Source organism: Pteropus medius, unplaced genomic scaffold (genome assembly GCF_902729225.1).
Source record: "Pteropus medius unplaced genomic scaffold, Ma_sr-lr_union100, whole genome shotgun sequence".
In the NCBI taxonomy this organism is placed as follows: Eukaryota; Metazoa; Chordata; class Mammalia; order Chiroptera; family Pteropodidae; genus Pteropus; species Pteropus medius.
This window is the reverse complement of record NW_024349796.1, coordinates 14,828,346-14,847,276: the sequence shown is the minus strand read 5'-3', so window position 1 is coordinate 14,847,276 and position 18,931 is coordinate 14,828,346. Positions and strand designations below refer to the sequence as shown.

Here is an 18,931-nt window from a genome sequence, read left to right as displayed (position 1 = left end):
TTCGAAACTAAAATTATTTTAAAATATATTTTTAAATTATCCTATTTAGAGTGAGCGTGGCAGTGTGCTAGGCTCTGAGTGAGCAAAACCCATCCGACCAGCTTCTAATCTGTGAGATGTTTTCAAAGCTTTATATCTTTGGGTAGATTTCAAAAGGTGAATAAACTAATAATTATAACATAAACAAAGTGATTGTTATACTAGAGATATGGCTTAGAACTTTGAAAGCAAAGGTTGGGAGTAGGCAGCTTGCTACGGCCTGAAGGCTTGGGGAGGAGGTATTATGTAAACTGGGTTTTGGTGGGAGGCAATCTGTAAACTGGGTTTTGAAGAATGTGTAGGAGGTTTTTTGTTTGTTTGTTTTGTTTGTTTGTTCGTTTGTTTTTAATGGAAAAGAGAGGAAAAGCACTTCAAAGAGAAATAGAATTTTCTGAAAGAGCCTGAAGTGTTTTTGGAGGAAAATAGTTTTGAATGCTGATCGGGGCGTCATGGGAATTATAGGAGGTGAGGCTCTCGGGCAAGGAGAGACCAAATTGCGTGGGCTTTGCAGGTTGTAGTAAAGAATAAGAATCTCTTTCCTAAAAACTTCAAATACACCCTCATGGACGTTGGCATTCTGGAAGCTGGGGAACCATCTTTGGATAATTAATTTTTTTTTCCCAAATAGCAGGGAAAAAAAAAAGACAATGAAAAATTTTTTTTAGATTTTGAGATTTTCCTCCCATTAAAACCTCCTACTTTTTGCTGGTTAATATAAGAAGTAAAAATAAATCACTATAATGTGCACGCATAAGTGGGAAAACTCAGAAGTGAGTGCATAAGCCTGTAGTGTTTGCTCCTCGTCTGGTGTGGTCACAGTTGTGATTGTTATATTTTATATAAAATGTTACCAAGATTGTTCCTCACGTATGTGTTGGGATGAACTGTTATTCATGTTTCGCTTTTCCCACAGAAATGGAGCTTTGCTGACAGCCTGCAGCCCCAAACCCTGGCCTGCCTCCCGCTTTCCTTGGCTTACGCACTCGGTTTTGTTTTTGTTTTTGTTTTCGTTTTTGTTTTTGTTTTTTTCCAATAGGGAAGTATCTAGTTTGTCTAGCAAACCAAAATATCTGGTAACGGGAGCTGTATATTCTTCGTGACAGTGATCAGCTGGGCCTGACTGGAGCCCGTTCCCTCGGGATGTCACCCCCAGCACGTAATGCCCCAGCTCCTGCCCTCCCTGAGTTCAAGCCAACCCCTCTGGGTCCCCGGCAGTTGCTCTGGGTTTCCACCAGGGGGCGCTGCCACCAGCGTTTGGGAGAGCAGGGCGGGGAGGGGGAAGTCCTTGCCCCCGGTTCTCCCGGGCAGGGAGAGGAAGTCCTCTTTTCCTTCCTGGCCAGCAAGTCCTAAGGCACAAACCTCCCTTAACCCAACTCGGTGTAGAGTGGAGACTAAGACTTACTCGGAGGCCAAATATTTTGAAATAGACGGAGGAAAGAGGTCGAGATGTGTCTGCCACAGCCCAATTCTTCATTGCAAGGTGGCCTTCCATCGGCTGGGCCTCGTGTGTCCACCCGTGTATCTCGGACACAGTAAAATCTCAGTTTATATTCGGTCAACAAATAGATGATGCCATGAATTCCCTGGGCCTCCACCTGGATCGGGGCCAAGGTGCAGGGGCTCGGGCTCGTGACGCCGAGGGCCAGGGACCCTCTCGCCTCTGGCCAGCCTGGTCCTGGGCGTCCCTCAGGCTCCTTCGCTGGCCATGACCATGAGTCTCTGCAGCTCTGATTTGGAGGATGTTATCGGCCAGGATGCAGAGCGCGGCTTCCTCTCCTCGTTTTCAGTGGCTTTTCCTCAGTGTTTGTTTTCTTTGGCTGCTGCGGGGGGATTAGCTTTTCATCTCAGCAGCATGTGCCCTGCTCAGGGTGAAGGTGCGCAGGATACAGGTGTCTGGAGAGAAAGAATCTCCTCGCGTGGGGCCGGCCTTTCCGAAACATGCCTTTATAAAGTAAATGACCGTCGACATGTCCCTCCGACCTCCCTCCCTCCACTCACTCCCTCAGGAAAAAACTCTACAAAGTGCCTCCTCAGCCAGGGCTACTCGCAAAATAACCTCTATGTCCCAGGCTCCCTTTCATTCTGTTTATTTATGTAACTTGCCAAAGTCTTGAACAGCTTTTCTAAGTTCGACCAGAAAATAATGGCTCCAGTACGATCGACGCCACGACACCTGGGTCGTAAGCATTGGCGTGGTCCCTTTTGAAATCGAGATGCGATTCACGTAGGAGGAGGACATCTGGCCGGTGTCCACCACAGCCCCCCTGACGATGGCATTGCCAAGCTTCCTCATTTTCGTCTTTTCTTCCATGAAATGTGAAGAAAACAAAAGCCTTTTCAGGTCACTGAAATCCTCGAAGGTTTAAAAGAAACTCATGCACAGGTATGTGTGGGCCCAACACACAACGCTGTGCCAGGCACAGTGGCTGCTGGAGGTGTTCGTGCCCACGTGCAAATGTCTGCCTCCCCCTCAAGGGACATCATCTCAGAGTGTGATCCCAGAGATGGCCAACTCTGTCCCCACCAGAGGTGGCACTCTCCACCCTCCTCTCTCGCCTGAAAGGCCACCAGAGGCTCACCTCTAATTGAATGACAGGGTGATGGGCAGGCAGCAAGCACTGCCTGTATTGGGCAGGGAGAGGGGAATTCTGCCTAATAGTCTGGGCCAGTTGTCATTCTGGAAGCCACACAAAGTCTAGTGCATAGACCAGCCGGACCAGAGCAGGAAAAGCAAGCGGTCGGGTTCTACCTAGAAGGTGAGCAGGGCCAGGAAGGTCGCTTTGGGGGTCTTCTGGATCTGAGCGGTCTCCTGTACGGCTCGACACCTTAGTGAGGCCTCGCTGCCTCCGTTTCCATGTTTAAGTAACGAGGATAATGATATGTCTCTGGCTTGCTGTGAGGATCGAACCACGTGTGGCACTAAGCGTCCAGCAGGCCTGCACTTACCTGCAGCGTGAGTGCCACCCCCCTCCACGGTGCCCTGCACATAAGACACACCCCCATCCCCACCCCCCGCCCCCGGGGGGAGGGGGCCTGGAATGTGCCTTTGGGCAGAGTCCGGTGCCGGGAGAGAGACACCGACAGTGACCGTGTGCTCAGTACGCCTCTGCCAGTTAGGGACTGGGCCAGTCACATAATGCCCAGGCTCCAAAGTAAAAATGACAACAACGGCACAGGAAATACTGTGCAGAAAACCCTGGGACATCATATTTGGCCTTGAACATCATATTTCTGGCCCGGCAAAGAGGCATTGTGCAAACTAAGTAAACATTGTAGTCTTGGCTTTGAGCTCAAAAGACTTTCAGCACCCTTCTGCTCCGCCCACCCGCGCCCGCCCTCTGGTGCCTTCTCCCTTGCTCGGTGGAATCCGAGAGAATTCTCTGATTCTTCTCTCTCCGCCACCCCTACGCTCGCCTCAGCAAATCCTGCCACTTGGTTTTTTCGATAGGCTCCAGGGAGCCCACACCTTCCCATCACCCCTGGCGACAGGCTGTCTCTCCAGCACAACCTGCAGCCCCTGCCTGTCCTCTGCCCCAGCGATGCCCACCCCAGGCCCAGCCTGTCACCCTTTCAGCTAGGGGGGTCTTTTCAAAGCATGGAATTGACCCCATTGTCCCTCCCCCATCCCCACGAAGGACCTGTCAGAAGTTTCCCCTCGTTCACTGTCACTGCTGAGGTCCCCAGGGCCCCTCGTGGCCCCACTGTCCCCTCTTCGTGGGACTGGGCCACTCCCCTGCATGCTGCTCCAGCCACAGGGGCCTCCCTTCCTCAAACACGTGCTGAGCTCCTGCCCCACCCACCTCGGGAGTCCCTGACAGCATCATACAGCCTCCCCTCCCCCCTCAGAACACCGTCCCGTGGCTGTCGTGTCCTCTGAGGGGCTGCCCTGCCACCCCTGCTGGAGGCTCTGGTCACCTGGCTTCCTTCCTCCTTCGCAGCCGATGCATCTGTCCCTCCGCTCTCGTCTGCCCCTCACGAGGAGGTGAGGGGCAGGCAGCACGGCCTTGGGCGCTGTGTGCTGTCCCTGCTCAGTGTCCGGCATGGGGCAGGTGCTTGATGGACAACTGTCTGGGTGACTGACTATGTGACAGAAGGAAGGGATTGAGAACTGAACGACAGCGAACCACCCAGCACCCTTCCGACTCTGACTCTCCCAGACACACTGCCTTGGGGCGTGAGGAGAGGCCCCAAGCAGAGACGCACACAGCTGACCTTGGGCTGGCTTAGAGCCCCAGCAAGTCCCATGGGCCCTTGAGTGCTGAGCCTCCCCCGCGCCAGCTCGGCTCCCTACGCCGTCTGCATTTCGTCTGTCCTCATCTGCGCATCAGCAAAGGTCCACGGAGGTCCTACTAAGCGCCAGGCGGTGTCTCAAGCACTGAGGACGCAGTAGTGACCCGAACGGTCCCCGCTGTCACAGAGCTTCCATCCGAGTGGGAAGAGTGAGACCCCGAACAAGCAAGGAACTGATGGCGAAGCAGACGCAGAGCGGGACAGGTGCTCCCGGGGGTGGAGGGCCACGCCCTCCGGTGGAGGAGGCGGGGCTTGGGCAAGGTCCCCGCTCTCTCCGTTTCCGTCTCTTTGTCCATGAAACGGACCGATGACACCGTAGGGCCCTGTTAACGCACCTGGGGTCCCGCCCTCACCTGCTCAAAGCCTGCAATGGTGCCTCAAGAGCCATGTCTGCACGACAGCTGTCCCCAGCTCCCTGAAGTCGCCCCCGCCCACTCTGTCCCCCAGCTCCCTCGGGGCATCCTGCTGCCTCTCAGTCAGGCGACTCCGCTCACTTCCAGATCATGCCTAGGGCAGCACGTTGCCCAGGCGACCGAGCTGTCTGGTCAGGGGCCCGCCCTTCCTGCCGCCCACACGCACCTTCTGCTCACACAGGACGGGCCGAGGGGCGCGGGGGGCAGCAGCAGGTGTACTCCGAGTGACTTTCCTAGGGTTCGCGGCCACACGGGGAGCCCTTGCTCAGGGGCTACTTCCTGTTCCTGCCCAGGCCCCACGCGCTCTCTATAGAGCTTTATGTTTCGTGTTGGCTCATTTTGCCTCAGAGGCACCACCAAGCTTCCTGTAGAAATCCAGCCTATTTCCTTTCTTTTCCTCCTTCTTCCTCTGCCTCCCTTTTCATCCCTCCTTCCCCGACCACTTATCCAGCACCTACTATATGCAAACATCACGGAGGAATCACGTGTTAACGACCAAGTCTAATATGGAGCAGAATAACATGGATCTAGGACTCGGGACGCACATGACGCCACCATGTCCAGAGCAACGGACCCATTTCAGCAGCTGCGATCAGGGAAGGCTTCACGGAGGCAGTGGCCTTGAGCTGAGACTTGAGAGAGAAGCAGAGATCCCAGCCCAGGGCAGGGAGGCGGCTGACAGAAGGGCTGGGGCGAAGGTCGGGGGGGCGGCCTCCCCCGGCCAATCCTGGCCGGTTCTTCTGCCCAGGGAACATGGGCCGGGAGGGCGTGGTGGGATTGGGGAAAACACCAGAAAAAGAACTTGCTGCCTCTCCTGACCCCGGACGGAGGCTGCTGGGGAAGCGGGTCCTATTGTTTCTCTTTCCTCCCGGGGGCTGCTTGAGAGGAGGCGGCTGAAGGTCGAGAGGGGGCAGGCAGAACAGGGGACGTGCAGGAAATAAAGCTGAGCAGCTTCGAAGGGGGCGAGGGGGCGAGACTATTCCTCGACGCAGACTGCCAGGGCGGGGGGACAGGCCGCGCTCTGTCACCGAGGATGGAGCGTGGCCTGCCCCGAGAGGAGCAATGGCAGTTCAGAGCCACACAGCAAAGCTCTCTCCTGCGAGCAGGAGGCAGGGGGTACCCGGGCCCCTTGCCCCTCCGTCCCGTGTTGGCCTAGGGCGTTCTCACACCCTGCCCAAGTGTGCACGGAGGCCAGGGCCTCGGCGGGGCTCCAGGGCAGGCGCAGATTTGCTGGGTGAATGGATGGCCACGAACAAGAGACTCCTGGGTGGTTAACGGAAGCGCAGATTTGCCTTCCCAGGGCTCGGGGTTGTCACTACGGAGCGAGCTGGTCCCCTGCGTGTTTGCAATGAGCCACTGCGGAGAGACCTGCCACCCGCCCCGAGAGCCCCCGGCCTTCCCATCGGTCCTCAGGCAGCTTGCTTGTCCCCTGAGCACTGTGAATGGGGAGCTGACAGGACTCCTGCATCCCCACGTCACAGAGAAGACAGCTTGGGGGTTGGGGACCAGCCACCCAAGCGAGTTCAGGGTCTTCGCTTTGGAAGAGAGAGAAAGCTCCAAACAAAACCCTTCCTGTCATTCAGCCACCCTGCCCCCCGCCACCTGGGGGATGAACTTTTCCTCCCTGTCCTCCGCAGCCCTGACCCTCCCTCCCCTGAAGCTCCAAGTGGGTCCCTTTTCAAGCTAAGGGAAAGGGGGCGCTCTAACCCCCATGCAAACCTAGAGGCCACCCTCAGAGAAAGGATCAGTTCAAGGTGAAGAAGGAAAAACACCAACTACGCAGGAGGCAGGTGGCGCCCCTTCCCTCTCTCCTGCTGTCTCTGGCTTCCCTTCCCCCCCTCTCTCCCTCCCACGGGTCAGGGGCGAAGGAAGAACACGTGATACCCTGCATACTCGGTTCTCAGCGCAACCCATATTTCGTCTTCCAAAGAACCCTCTAAAGCAGATACTATTTACTCTACAAACGAAACCCAGCCCAACCCTGAAATTCCAAGGAGTTGGGGAACTTGTCCAAGGTCACGGGGCTGGAGGGTTTGAAGCCAGGTGTGCCAGTGCTCCTGCTGTTCTGGGGGTGGCTTCCTGCTGGCCTAGGGCTTTGGCCTGTGGCCCCAGGGCCCTGGAGCGGGTGACAGAGGGCTGGCTGCATGGGAACAGTTACCATGGCGGCGGAAGTCACACGAGGAAGTGGGAGAAAGTAAAAGACACGCTCCCTTCCCCCCAACACCCAGCCCTGGCCTCAGCCCCAGCCCCAGCCCCGCGTCCTCCCCTCTGTACCTTGACCTTGGCAAATCAGCAGCTAAGGAATCTCGGCATCTCAAAAATCCAGAGTATGATGAGCTGGTGAGTACCTCGACTCCCCTGTTAGAGGGTTTCCAGCTTCTTGGATCAGTATATGGGAACCAGGAACGCCAGCTGGATGTGATTACGGCTAACCCCCTCCTCTTCCTCACGGTCACTGGCAGTGCCTCAGAGGAAGCAGAAACGGTGGCAGCTGGAACGGGCGGAGAGCACAGCCGTGGGTCCTGGGCTCACGCCCCCGGCCACAGCCTTGGCGCGGAGTTCCCTACCTTCCCTGAGCTTCAGTTTTCATGTAAAACCCAGAAAAATAATAATAGTATCTATGGAGGAAAGAGAAAAGAAATAAAATGGAGTCACTCTAGGCAAGCTGCTAAATTACTACAATCGAGTGGGCTCAGGCCTGAGGAACCAATTCTATTCCTGCTTTATCTAGCGCGAGAGCTTAAACTTTTAAATTTTCCAGATCTATATAAATGCTATCGATAGCCCTCTGATTGACCCTTGAAGGACTTAGGAAAGAATGGTCACGTGTGCAGACCACCTGACATCCATTATCCAGACCACCGGACATCGAGAGATGACCATCTCGGACCAGTCCGGGGCTAAGAGCGCAGGGCTGATTCTTCCCAAGAACGCATTTTTTTACCACAAGAACTCTTAGCTTTTGTTTCTTCCCATAGTTCCGGTTTTTAAACCCTAAAACCCTTGCACAAATCTTGGCCATTTCTTTCTAGCCAGAGCCTCCCGATTCGTTTACGCTCACTCGACCCCATCTCTCGCTTTGTTTTCGGGGAGGACACGAAATTGAGAATCTAGCGGAATGAAGTCGCTCAGACGGCAGCACAGCGCCGCCGATAAAGGTCATGAACAGCCTCCTGCCCTTTTCTCCTCGAATGCTAAAGATCTCAAAAGGCACAAACCACCATCCAAAACATAAGTGTCTCTGCTTCCCAGCTCTGTGGCTGTGGGCATGATAATAATACCTGAGTCAGGGTTCTTTCGATAATTAAAGATAAATATGTAATGCCTTTTTTTTTTTCCAACCGGTAAAACTCCCCTGCAAAAACAAAACAAAACAAAACAAAAACAGATGTTATCGCTCTGCTTTCTATTTCTGCAACAAGAAAAACAAAAACGAAACAAATGATTCCCCTCCATTTTAGACAGAGAAAGCAAGTCTGGGCGAAAGTGGCCCACTCTGAAATTAAAGAGCCAGTGACAGGAAGGGTGACCTCGACAACTTTCCTGGTGATGGTTTTTGAACCAGACACACGTGTTTAGGGCCCGGTCAAAGGTTATGCAAGAGGATTCACCGGAGAAACACCTTCAAAAAAAGCAAAGTCAGTCCTGCAGGTGTTGAATTGGGATGCTAATGTGCGTCTCTGGATGGAGGCTCAGCGTGGAAGACACTGAGCACCCCAGAGGCAGAGAGAAACCTTATCCGCTGCTGGGAGGACCACATCCTGAAGCCTGTTCTGCTGGATTTTTCGAGAATAGTCCCACATTGAACAGCCAAGCAGAGTTTCAGGTGAGTGGGGGCCTCTCTCTCTCCCGCCCTGGGCCTCAGAGCGGTGCTGGGCTCCTCCTGGCTTGTCCCTGGAGGGCCCCCAGCTGGCCCTCGCCTGCCGTAGGAAGTCCTCTGCCACGGCTGCTCTCTTGGGCAAGGATACAAAGTGAGTGGAACAAAAAAAAAAACCTTCACACACAGAAAATTAAACCAGTTGGGCGTTTTATTCACATAACAGGGCAAGAAAAAGACACAAAAGAAGCCTCGAGGTCAAGCGTGTAAAGGAAAAGCTCTAAATCTCAATGCTCAGTAGGATGTGGACCCTGATATTAAAAAAAAAAACAAAAAACCCCAAAAAAGGCGAAAAGGTCATCTGCCACACGGGTGCCCGGGCACGGCTGAGCTGTCTTCTGTCACGAGAATCTGGCTCCCAGGACAATCTCTGTGAGGTTTCAACTTTTGAAACTTCTGGGTAATTCATAACCAGACTTCAAGAATCAGGGCCAAATGCGTTGGACTGATGGTGTCTCCAATCTGGGGGGCGAGGTGGAAAAAGTTTTCCTCGACAGGCCTCACTAGCTCTGGTCCCTTCCTGGGCTCACCTTTCCACTTCGCCAGGGACGCAGGGGGCATCTCTGGGGCTGGTCAGCATCCCCGGGACACCACAGCTCCCTCCTCCCTGTGCCCAGCAGGCCACGCACACAGCCGACACCCCACCAACCGCGCTCTGCTTTGCCTCCCGCTCACATCTCCTCCCGGCGTGGCCAGGCGAGCCACAATCACGTGTGAAAATGTGCCGTTACCCACTTTGATCATTTGGGCTAAAACAAGAACATCTGTTTTCCCTTTTCCTCACGAATATTCATGATGCAGGAAATGGGGCCAAGGTCATCCCTCCATGACCTTCCGGAAGGGGAAGCCGAGTCTGCCCATTCCTTCTTCTGTCCGTCCGTCTGGGTAGCCACCCTCTCCGCTTCCCGTGCCACCTGCTTGGGCTTGCTCGGTGAAGCACCACGGACGAGGCCTCCCTCCCGTGGCCTGACGGAACGTCCAGGGGCAGCGGGTCGGTGTTGCCACGGATGCTACAGACTGATGAGCAATACCTACGTCGGACTTCTGAATGTTCTAGAAACAGAGTCAGAACGCCGGTTTACCGTAGGGACCTCCTCTTTCCTTCAGCTCCCTGTCTGATGGTCTGGTGACAGTCCATGGGTCCTCCTGGGGCAGTGTTAGGACTGTAGCCACGCTAAGCTCCGAGTCCAGGTGAGATGAAGTCCAGGTAGACAGTGCGGACAGGAGAGGATGCTACCGTGGCGGCCCGTGGGCCTCAGACGGCTGAGGAGCAGCAGTCATGGTGCCTCTGGCCACCCAGCCTCCCGGCTGTGACCCGGAGACTTCCCAACGCTGACGACCCCGACTGCGTCCCGTGCCTTTGCTTCTCTCGTCCGACGTCCCTTTGTCCCATTTCCACTTCCTCGGCACCTGTCTCCGACTTCCTGGTCCCTTCTCTAAATCAGATACTTTCATTTCCCGATGAGGAGTCTCCCTCCCCCCCGCCAGACGAAGCACCCTTCGTGGGCCCGGTGCGGACATGGCGGGCTGGTGATGCCAGGCGTGTGGCAGGAGGCCCACGACGTCAGCCAGCCACGCGTGTGCAGCTGGGTCCGGCTGCCCCTCACGCGTGGCCCGGGGAGCGCACGCCCTCCCTCCGCCTTTCCCTGAACTTGAACTTGCTGTTTCTTCCCTCGCCAACTGCACATTCACGTCAGAGAAGGGTGACAGCGACAAGCTTTTATCTGCTTTAAACTGTCACGACACATTGTCAACACAGTTTCAGAGCATCATAGCCTTCAAAGAGATTGTTCCTTCCTTCCTTCTCCAGCCTGTGATTAAGTGGGTGACGACGGGGTGAAGGGAGGAGACGGGGGGACGTGACTCCCGTGCCCTCAGAGCCAGGGTCACCGGGAGCTGTGAGCACCTGTTGGCTGGCAAATGATCTCACGCCAGGTCAAACCCCTCCCCCCACCCCGCACCCCCAAAATCACCGCTCTGCTGCCCGCCCAGAGAGCTCGCATCTGCTAAAGGGTTGCTGCCGCCGCCGGCCCCTGCCACCTGCCACCTTCGTGCGAAGGCTCCAGCTTTAGCGACCTAACTCTAATCCGCAACCTGATACCATTGATTCTGCGTGGGACGCTCCATCCGGGCCACCCGCTCCCCAGAGACGGGGGAAGCTCCGCAGACGGCAGCGGCCTCGCCCCGTTCGTAACACTCGTCCAATTCGACAAAGAAAGACCTTTTTTTCCTTCCAAGGAGTTTGTGGGTTCGAGTCTGAGATGCTTCTGGATTTGCATGGGTCCCAGAGCAGAGACTTCCACTTGTTCTGGAGGCATCTGTTCTGGAGGCATCTGTGCTGGCGGCTCCCACTAGTGGACAAACGATACCACGCTGGTGGCCACTCCAAACGGGGCAGAGTAGGCCGCGGAGAACCCCTGCAGGCCGATGACCAGGTAGTGGCATCCTTTGATGATGACCTTCCCCACATTCTGTTTTCAGAAACAGAAGAGAAAAGCGAAGGGTTAGGTTAGGCAACTTCGTAATTCCTCAGGCTCCAGGGTCACACGCATAATCATTTTGTCTCATCTTCCCAGGGCGAATTAGCAAGTCACCAAGTTTTTCCCAAGCCCGCCCCAGCCCAAGAACACGCGAGGCTCAGAACAGATGTCACCCCCTTGCCAAGTGCTTTCAAGTGCTACATGTTTCCAGATAATTCAGAGATCTTGGGGACAGCAATCAGGCTCCTCCTTCTCCCTTCCCTCCTCCTCCCCATGCTTCCTCCCTCCTCCCTCCCTCTCTCCCTCCTCCCTCCTTCCTTCCTTCCTTCCTTCTCTTATTTGTCTATAATCTCTCCTTAGGTGGTCTCATCCATTTCCAATGACTGTAAGTGTTTCCTGTCTGCTGACAACTCCCAGATTTATACCTCTGGCTCAGAGTCAAACATTCAAGGACCCACTCGAAGTGTCCACTTTTGGACCTCACGATTCCTCTGCCTTTCACGCTCCCTGGCCGCACCAGGCAAATAAACCTCGCTTGGATTGGCTACCTGCACGTCCCTGGTGGCCTTTGGCCATCAAGCTTCGACCAGAAGATAGTACAGAGGACTTAGTTATTCATGATAGTACAAACGGTAACAGGCAGAGCCGAAGTTCAATGCCAAAGAAGTCTCATCTCAGGGCGGTGTCCTTCACCCCAAGTTATACTCCCCGTTTCAGGAACCGAGTGTGTAAACTCCTGTTTAACTACTTGCGCCCTGGGCTTAAATTCCAGCCCAGCCACTTCCTTACCTTTCCGTGGCCTCATTCCCTCATCTACAAAATGGGAATATTTAGTAAGCACCCGACTGGGTCGTGAAGAGGATTAGACAGGTGTGTGGAAGCCCTTAGGACAGACAGGGCCTGGCACCAGCTGCAGGTGGGTAGGAGCCCCGGGCACCAGCTCTTCTCACTGTAGAATAAGCACCGTCTCTCCACAGAACAGAGCCATTTAAGTTCATGGTGGTGATATGTAGATCTGAGATGTTTTGTGATCTGCTCAGGAAAGTTTCTCAAGAGTAGACTTTCCTAGGATGGAAGGAGGGAGGGGGCTGTGTCGTAGTCATCAACATCTCTCCCCGGAACCCAGAAAGGGCTGGGGGGGGTTTCCTCTGGGAGAGCCAGGTCACATGGATGGCTGCGTCAACACTGATAACCGCAACACTGCGCCGCTGACCTCTCAGTGAGACATTGAGGGTGCGTGTGTGTGTGTGTGTTGAGGGGGAGATGTTGCTAAGGGCCGCAGCTGTATAAATGTGTAGTGAGATTCAGTGGGAGAATCTTCCTTACCTGTTTGGAGTAACAACAACAAAATCGTGCCTGGGAGCCAGCCTTTATCAGCGATGCCCCCAGCATCACGGACGCCTGCGTTCAACTTGACATTTTGGGCATTTGTACCACCATTTTCCTCGCCTGCTATTTAAAAAAAAACTGCTTATCACTTTGTCTTTGCGATCTTTTTTTTTGGTGGGTGGGGTGGGGAAGGAGGAAGCTACTAAAATAGCTCAGTGGTGGGAACACTGTCAAAGCACAGATCTGAAAAAAATGGGAGGCAAAGAAATGTGAACTATCTGTGACGGCCATCATTTCGCTGTCATTCAGGGGAGCAGGTTTTGAATTCTTTGACCTGAGTGGAGCTTTCGATCGAAGGGCAGAGGGGAATGGGGGAGCGTGGGAGAGGTCGGGAGGCTGAATATTGACCCCCTCCTGAGATGCCCACGTCTCAATTCCCAGAATCAGTGAATATGGCAAAAGGGACTTTGCAGATGTGATTACATGAATGGACAGATCATCTGGATTATCCAGGCGGGTCCATCATTACGAGGATCCTTACATCTTTATAAGACTCCAGATAAAGCCCAGGGTCCCTCGAAGAGGAAAGCATGGGGTGCTGGAAGGCGACATAATGACAGCAGCAGAAGGACAGCGAGAAAGAACTTTGAAGATGCTGTGCTCCGGGCCTGGAGGCTGGAGGAAGGGACCTCTGGAAGCTGGACAGAGGAGAAACGCGTCTCTCCTGGAGCCCCCAGAAGGAAAGGGCCCTGCCGACAACTGTAGCCCAGGGAGACTGACCTTGGGCTTCTGGATCCCGGCGCTGTCGAAGGACAAATGTGTTTGTCTTGAACCCCTGTGTTTGTTCCTCCCCTCTGCCCCCTTAGTCAACAGGTACAAAACGCTCGTCACATGCCATGTGCTCCCTAAGGCCTCTACACGCATACATTCATTCACCCCTTACCATGACGCAGGGACGAACCCATGTTACAGATGGGGAAACTGAGACAGGGAGGTGAGCACAGCCGAGGTCGCACAACCAGTGAGTGGCCGGACAGGGTCGGCACCTGGCAGCCTGGCTCCAGTGCCTGAACCCTCACCCCCTAGAATGTGGGGACCTCTTTCTCCCTCTTGAGCTAAAGGTAATTCCACACACTATATTTCCCCTTGCCAAGCCTCTCCCGGCTGGCTGCTTGGTTAACAAAACTTAATTACTTTCCTGTTGACGGCCAGGCCACCCTGAACCAGCCCGATCCCGTCTGATCTCGGAAGCTGAGCAAGGTCGGGCCAGGTTAGTACTCGCATGGGAGACCCCCTAGGGAGACCAGGTGCTGTAGGTGTAAAGAATAAAAAATAAAGGATTATAAGCTAATGAGGTCCTTGCAATCTGTGAGGTCAACCAAGAGTTACCTCACCTAAAAAAAAAATTTAATTACTCTCCTTATCTGCACCTCTCCCTGCTCAGGGAGGGCATCTATCATTTTAAGCTAAGTTTGGGGGTCAGTTCCCTCACCCCAGCTCCTTCCTCCTCCCAATTGCTTCTGCGCGGACAGGGGCAGTGACACGCTGCCTCCAGCTCTGCTGCTGTCCAGTCGAGCAGCCTCAAACAGACAGCGCAAATCCCTTCAACTCCAGTTTCCTTTGCTGCCAAACGGGGTCCCCAGCTTTCCCAGGGTGTTGAGAAGATTCAGAGGTGCCTGTGCTCAGCACGCGAGGCACCCCGTGGGAGCACAGCAACCACAGGTCCCATGCCCCTTCCTAAGCCCAGAAAATTGCACTGCACCCCAGGAACGCTGGGCTCATTACTGAGACTTGGAGACATGGTCCCAGACACGCGACTGGGCCAGTTCGGCCCTGGGGCCGAGCCCTAGTTGTGGGGGGCTGGGCACAGCAGTCCAGTCCGGGCCGGGCCTTTCACATTTCACAAAAGCCAAACATTTTTCTATACACAGAAGCAGGAAGGGACGTAGGAGAAGAATTCAAGCCGTTAACAGATGAATAGGAAGTTTAATCGCCCTTCCTTGAAGGAAAAGCCGGCCATTCCTTAATAGTCACGTGTCGCTTCACGGACAGGGACACGTTCTGAGGAATGCACCGTTCTAGGATTTCATCATTGTGCGACCATCCCAGAGTGACTTACACGAACCTACCGCACACCCAGGCTAGATGGCCTGCCTCCTGCTCCCAGGCCACCAACCTGTACAGCGTGTGACAGTACTGAACACTGTAGGCGGCTGTCACCCAGTGCTAAGTACAGGACTTTAATATGACTGGCAGCACACCCCAGGTCCCTCGGGCGCCACAATGTTCCTGTGGCTCCGATGTTACCAGGTGGCAGGGAGTTTTCAGCTCCGTTATAATCTTACGGGACCACCGTCACACACGCCGTCCGCCGCGGATCGAATCGCCACTCGGGAGCATGGGACTGTGACGTGGAGCTGTTTGTAGTTCGCTCCTTATTCACCAGACCCACGTAAGGTGCAACGTCACCTGCTGACGGAAGCAGAAGAAGCCCGCCCCGCGGTTCTTGTCGGGCTTTTCAGCAGAGGGGGGTCGGCTACCTTCTTCCTCTACGTTGGAGCCCAACTGGTCACCTCCTGAGCGGCAATTTTGAAAGGCAGAAAGGGCACGGCCAAGGCCGACATACGTGACAAGGCCCCCTCGCCTGCCCCGTGGGGTCTACCGGGCCAGCGTGCATCACTCTGGAGCACGCATGTCCTCACCTGGCTGACGCTGCCCCCCCGCGTGGGATGCCATCCCTTGTCTACCTGCCGATTGTTTTTCTTTACTCAAAGTACGAGTCACGCAACATAAAAATTAATCATTTTAAGGTAAACGCTTCAGTGGCCCCGAGGACACTCATCATGTCGTGTGATGACCACGTCTGCCCACCTCCGGACATTTTCACATCCCCAAAGGGAACCCCCATGGCCGGTGAGCATTGCACCCCATCTCCCACCCTCCCCGCTACCCCCGTTCCTTGACAATCACCAGTCTGTGTCCTGTCTCTACATTTACCTATTCTGGCTAGTTTTATATAAATGGAATCAAACACACAATCAGTACAGGACCTTGTGTGACCGGCGTCCTTTACTCGGCACAACGTTTTAGGGGTGCATCCATGTTGTGCCATCTGTCAGTGCCCCGTTCCTTTTTGTCCAAAGACTATTCCATCCTATGTGTAAATCGCACTTTGTTTATACATCTATCAGTTGATCAGCATTTGGGTTGTTTCCCCCTTGTGGGTCTTGTGAATACGCCGCCATGGGCGTGTAGATACATAGCTGAGAATCCGTTCTCAGTTCTTTTAGATAAATATCCAGGAGTGAAATTGCTAGATTCTATGGTCGCTCCATATTTAATGTTTTGAGGAACAGCCAAATTGTTTTCCACGGCATCTGCACCATGTTATATTCCCACCAGCAATTCGCAAGAATGCGAGTCTCTCCACCTCCTCGCCAAGACCTGTTATTTTGGGGATCTTCCCTCCCTTACTGTTATTATTCGATAATAGCCATCCTGGTGGATAGGAAGAGTGTAACCTTAACTCGTCCTTCTGTGCCCAGTCTTCACGTCACCATTGACTTGAGAAATGCCCTACTTGACGATTCACTGCCTGGCTCGGCACCATGTCGCCTGATAATGGTGCCCCAGCCGAGCCAGGTCCCCCTGGGAGGCTGTGGATCTCTCTAGAGCAGGACTGTGTTGTACTCACTTTTGAATCTCTGGAGCTTAGCACAAGGCCTGGCACAGAGCGAGTGCCCACCAAGCGCCTTCGAGTGACAGCCTCGAAGTGAGGTTGCCACACTGTCAGTTCCCTAGCGGAGAGGCCAGCGATGGCTTCGTTGTGCTCGTCTGGGATCGTGAAGAAGGCTCAGTCCTAGTACGCCTCTACGCTTGCGAGTCCCAAGTCTGTAGATTTTATTAATGTGTTTTACCACTGCCTGATTGTAAACTGCTCCCACAGCGGCTGACATATCTTTACAGAGGACAAGCCTCAGCTTCTAGGTATGCAGACTGGTTGGTTTCAGGTGTGATAAGGGCCACTGGAGGACACAGATAACTGGATGACAAATCAGGTGGGGCCCTTGGCCGTTGGCCAGGACCCCACCAGCTCTGTGATTTAGCTGGGGCTTCGGCAGCTTCAAGTGCTCCCAATCAGATGCACCTGGGCTTTGATCTCTGAGGACACTGGCATTTTACCCCATATTCTCTCTCTTCCTGTGTCTCTCTACACCCCACAAGCCGCCCCCGCCCCTCCAGGCAACTGGCAGTATGCAGACAGGCCCCAGAGCACAGAGAGCTGTGCATATTTGTGAGTTTGTTGAGCTGGAGGCCGTGAAAGACCTTGGGGATTTTCCGGGGCGGGGGTCGGGGCGGGAATAACCCAAACAGTTCTCAGCTGGTGGGACATCCTGGGGAGAATGTTGCCAGAACACACACAAACTGGGCTGCCACTCTCTGCTTTCCAACTGGGTCACCATGCATGTCACCTAACAATGCTCAGGCCTCAGCGTTCCCATCCTTAAAGCAGGGACACTAATTTCTGTCCTGAGGGTGACACGAGGGAGTGAAGACACCCCAGAAATAGGAACCACCTGGGTAAGCGACCCTCGAGTGACTGCGATGAACCAGCCAGCAGCCGGCGAAGCGGTGCTCGGCGACACCTCTGCTTTAGTTTGTCATTACTTGCAACTTACTTTTCCTTCCCTGCCCAGGTCACAGACGGGACAGTTCGGGGGAGGGAGTGGGGGATGGGGAGAGGGGGACGCAGGAGCGGCCCAGAGACGGGGAGCAGGTCGGACGGTGGGGACCCGCCTGGGTCCCCCGCGGGTGCCTCAGGAAGCCCAGGGCCGGGGTGCGCGCCTCCCGGCCCCTCGGGGCAGTGGCGGGGGGAGGGGGGTCCCCTACCTTGCCGTACTTCTTCAGCCTCTGTCGGTACCTCCTCTTGGGCTTGTCGCGGGGCGCCGGCTCCTCCAGCGGCTCGTAGCGCTCGGGGAGCACGGCCAGGTGCACCCGCCGCGCGCCTCGGGCCCCCGGGCGCCCCGCGCTGGCTGCGCTGGCGGCCACCTCGCTGTCGCCGAGCTCCAGGTGCTCCAGGATGGCGGTCGCCTCCTCGTCCGCGTCCTGCCGCCCTCGCCCCCGGGGCCCGCGGCGCGCGAGGCTGCTCGCCGCCTTGCCTCGGAGCCTGGCCGCCGCCGTCATGGTGCCGCGGGCGCTGCCACCGGCGCGGCGTGGAGCCACCAACCTTTGCTCCCGCGCGCCGCGCCACCCCGCGCGCCCCACACCGGTCGCGGCGGGGGCCCCGAGGCCGCAGCGCCCCCTGGCCGTGGGGCCCGGGATCGCGGCGGCGCCACCCCGGCCCGGCCAAGGACGCGGGGCGCGCTCCGCCCACCCGCCCGCATCCCACCTGCGGGCCCAGGGGCGAGGCGTACCCCGAAACGTCGATGCGCGCGCCCAAGGGGCGAGGCGTACCCCGAAACGTCAGCGCACCACGGACTTAGAAACCACACCCCACCGCACTTGCCACGAAATTGTGACGACGATAGAAATAAAGATGATGCTCAGTGCTGGTGAGGGGCAGGGCGAGATGACCGTGACACTACGAAATCACGGGCGTAAATCGGTGACGCGCTGTTGGCAAGGCAACCAGAAGATATTTATCAAGAGCCCTGAAAAATAGCCATACCGTTCTTGGGGCCTCTCCTAAGGAAATACCCAGAAAGACTGGGCAGCGAGAAGGGGGCGCAAAGCGACGGGGCTGGACCAGCCAAAATCCGGGGCCAGTGGAACTGGTCATGTGATGCAATCATTAAAACCACGATTTGCGAGAACATCACGCAGGGAGATATGCGTTCCCAGTGCACTGTGAATCTCAGCCTGTTCAGGCCTTATTTTCTTATGTGGGCAAATATCTTTTGATTTTTGGAAACTTAGAGTTAAGTATAAAATAATATGGGTTATTATTTCATTAATAATTTAATATGAAATTGGTTTTAAAATGCTTTGATACATTGCTATAAATAGAATATTTACAATTGAACATATTAGAATATTAAAAGTTTTGTGATTTCAACTTAAAATGTATAATCAAGTAATTGACTTAGACTTATAAGTTTAAGTTGAAAGGAATACAAAAATAAGTTTAATTTGCTATATTTATAAGCATTATATAGTCTTTTACATGCTTGAAGTACTTGAAAAGAAACTCAAATATATTAAGTTCATAAAAGTCACTTAAAATGTTTAAGATAATTAAGTGAACGGTAAAATCTTACTGAGATTGTTAAATTGTATTAGGTTTGTAAATAAAACAACGTACAAGTTGAATTTAAAAGGTTATCGGAAGCCGGATTTGTGGATTTGTAACTTAACTAAAGTAACTTAATTTAGTAACTAAAGCAGACCCTAAGTCCCCTCTCTGTGTACACAACTGACTTCAAAGCAGCAGATGAACAGTACAAACAGAGACTCATGGACATGGACAGTAGACTAGTGGTTACCGGAAGGTAGGAGGGAGGGGG

General features: G+C 54.4%; 1 protein-coding gene and 1 pseudogene across 1 annotated transcript; one reads left to right on the top strand and one right to left on the bottom strand.

Annotated features, from left to right (window-relative positions):
- Positions 1-8,751: 8,751 nt before the first annotated feature.
- CUNH1orf115 (chromosome unknown C1orf115 homolog) lies at positions 8,752-17,684 on the bottom strand. Its single transcript, XM_039883424.1, has 2 exons — positions 17,319-17,684; positions 8,752-11,090 (listed from the first exon to the last, which is right to left on the bottom strand). Exons 1-2 carry the CDS (start codon positions 17,610-17,612, stop codon positions 10,971-10,973), a joined length of 414 nt encoding a protein of 137 aa, XP_039739358.1. The 5' UTR covers positions 17,613-17,684; the 3' UTR covers positions 8,752-10,970.
- LOC120619389 (uncharacterized) lies at positions 13,629-13,747 on the top strand (annotated as a pseudogene).
- Positions 17,685-18,931: the final 1,247 nt, after the last annotated feature.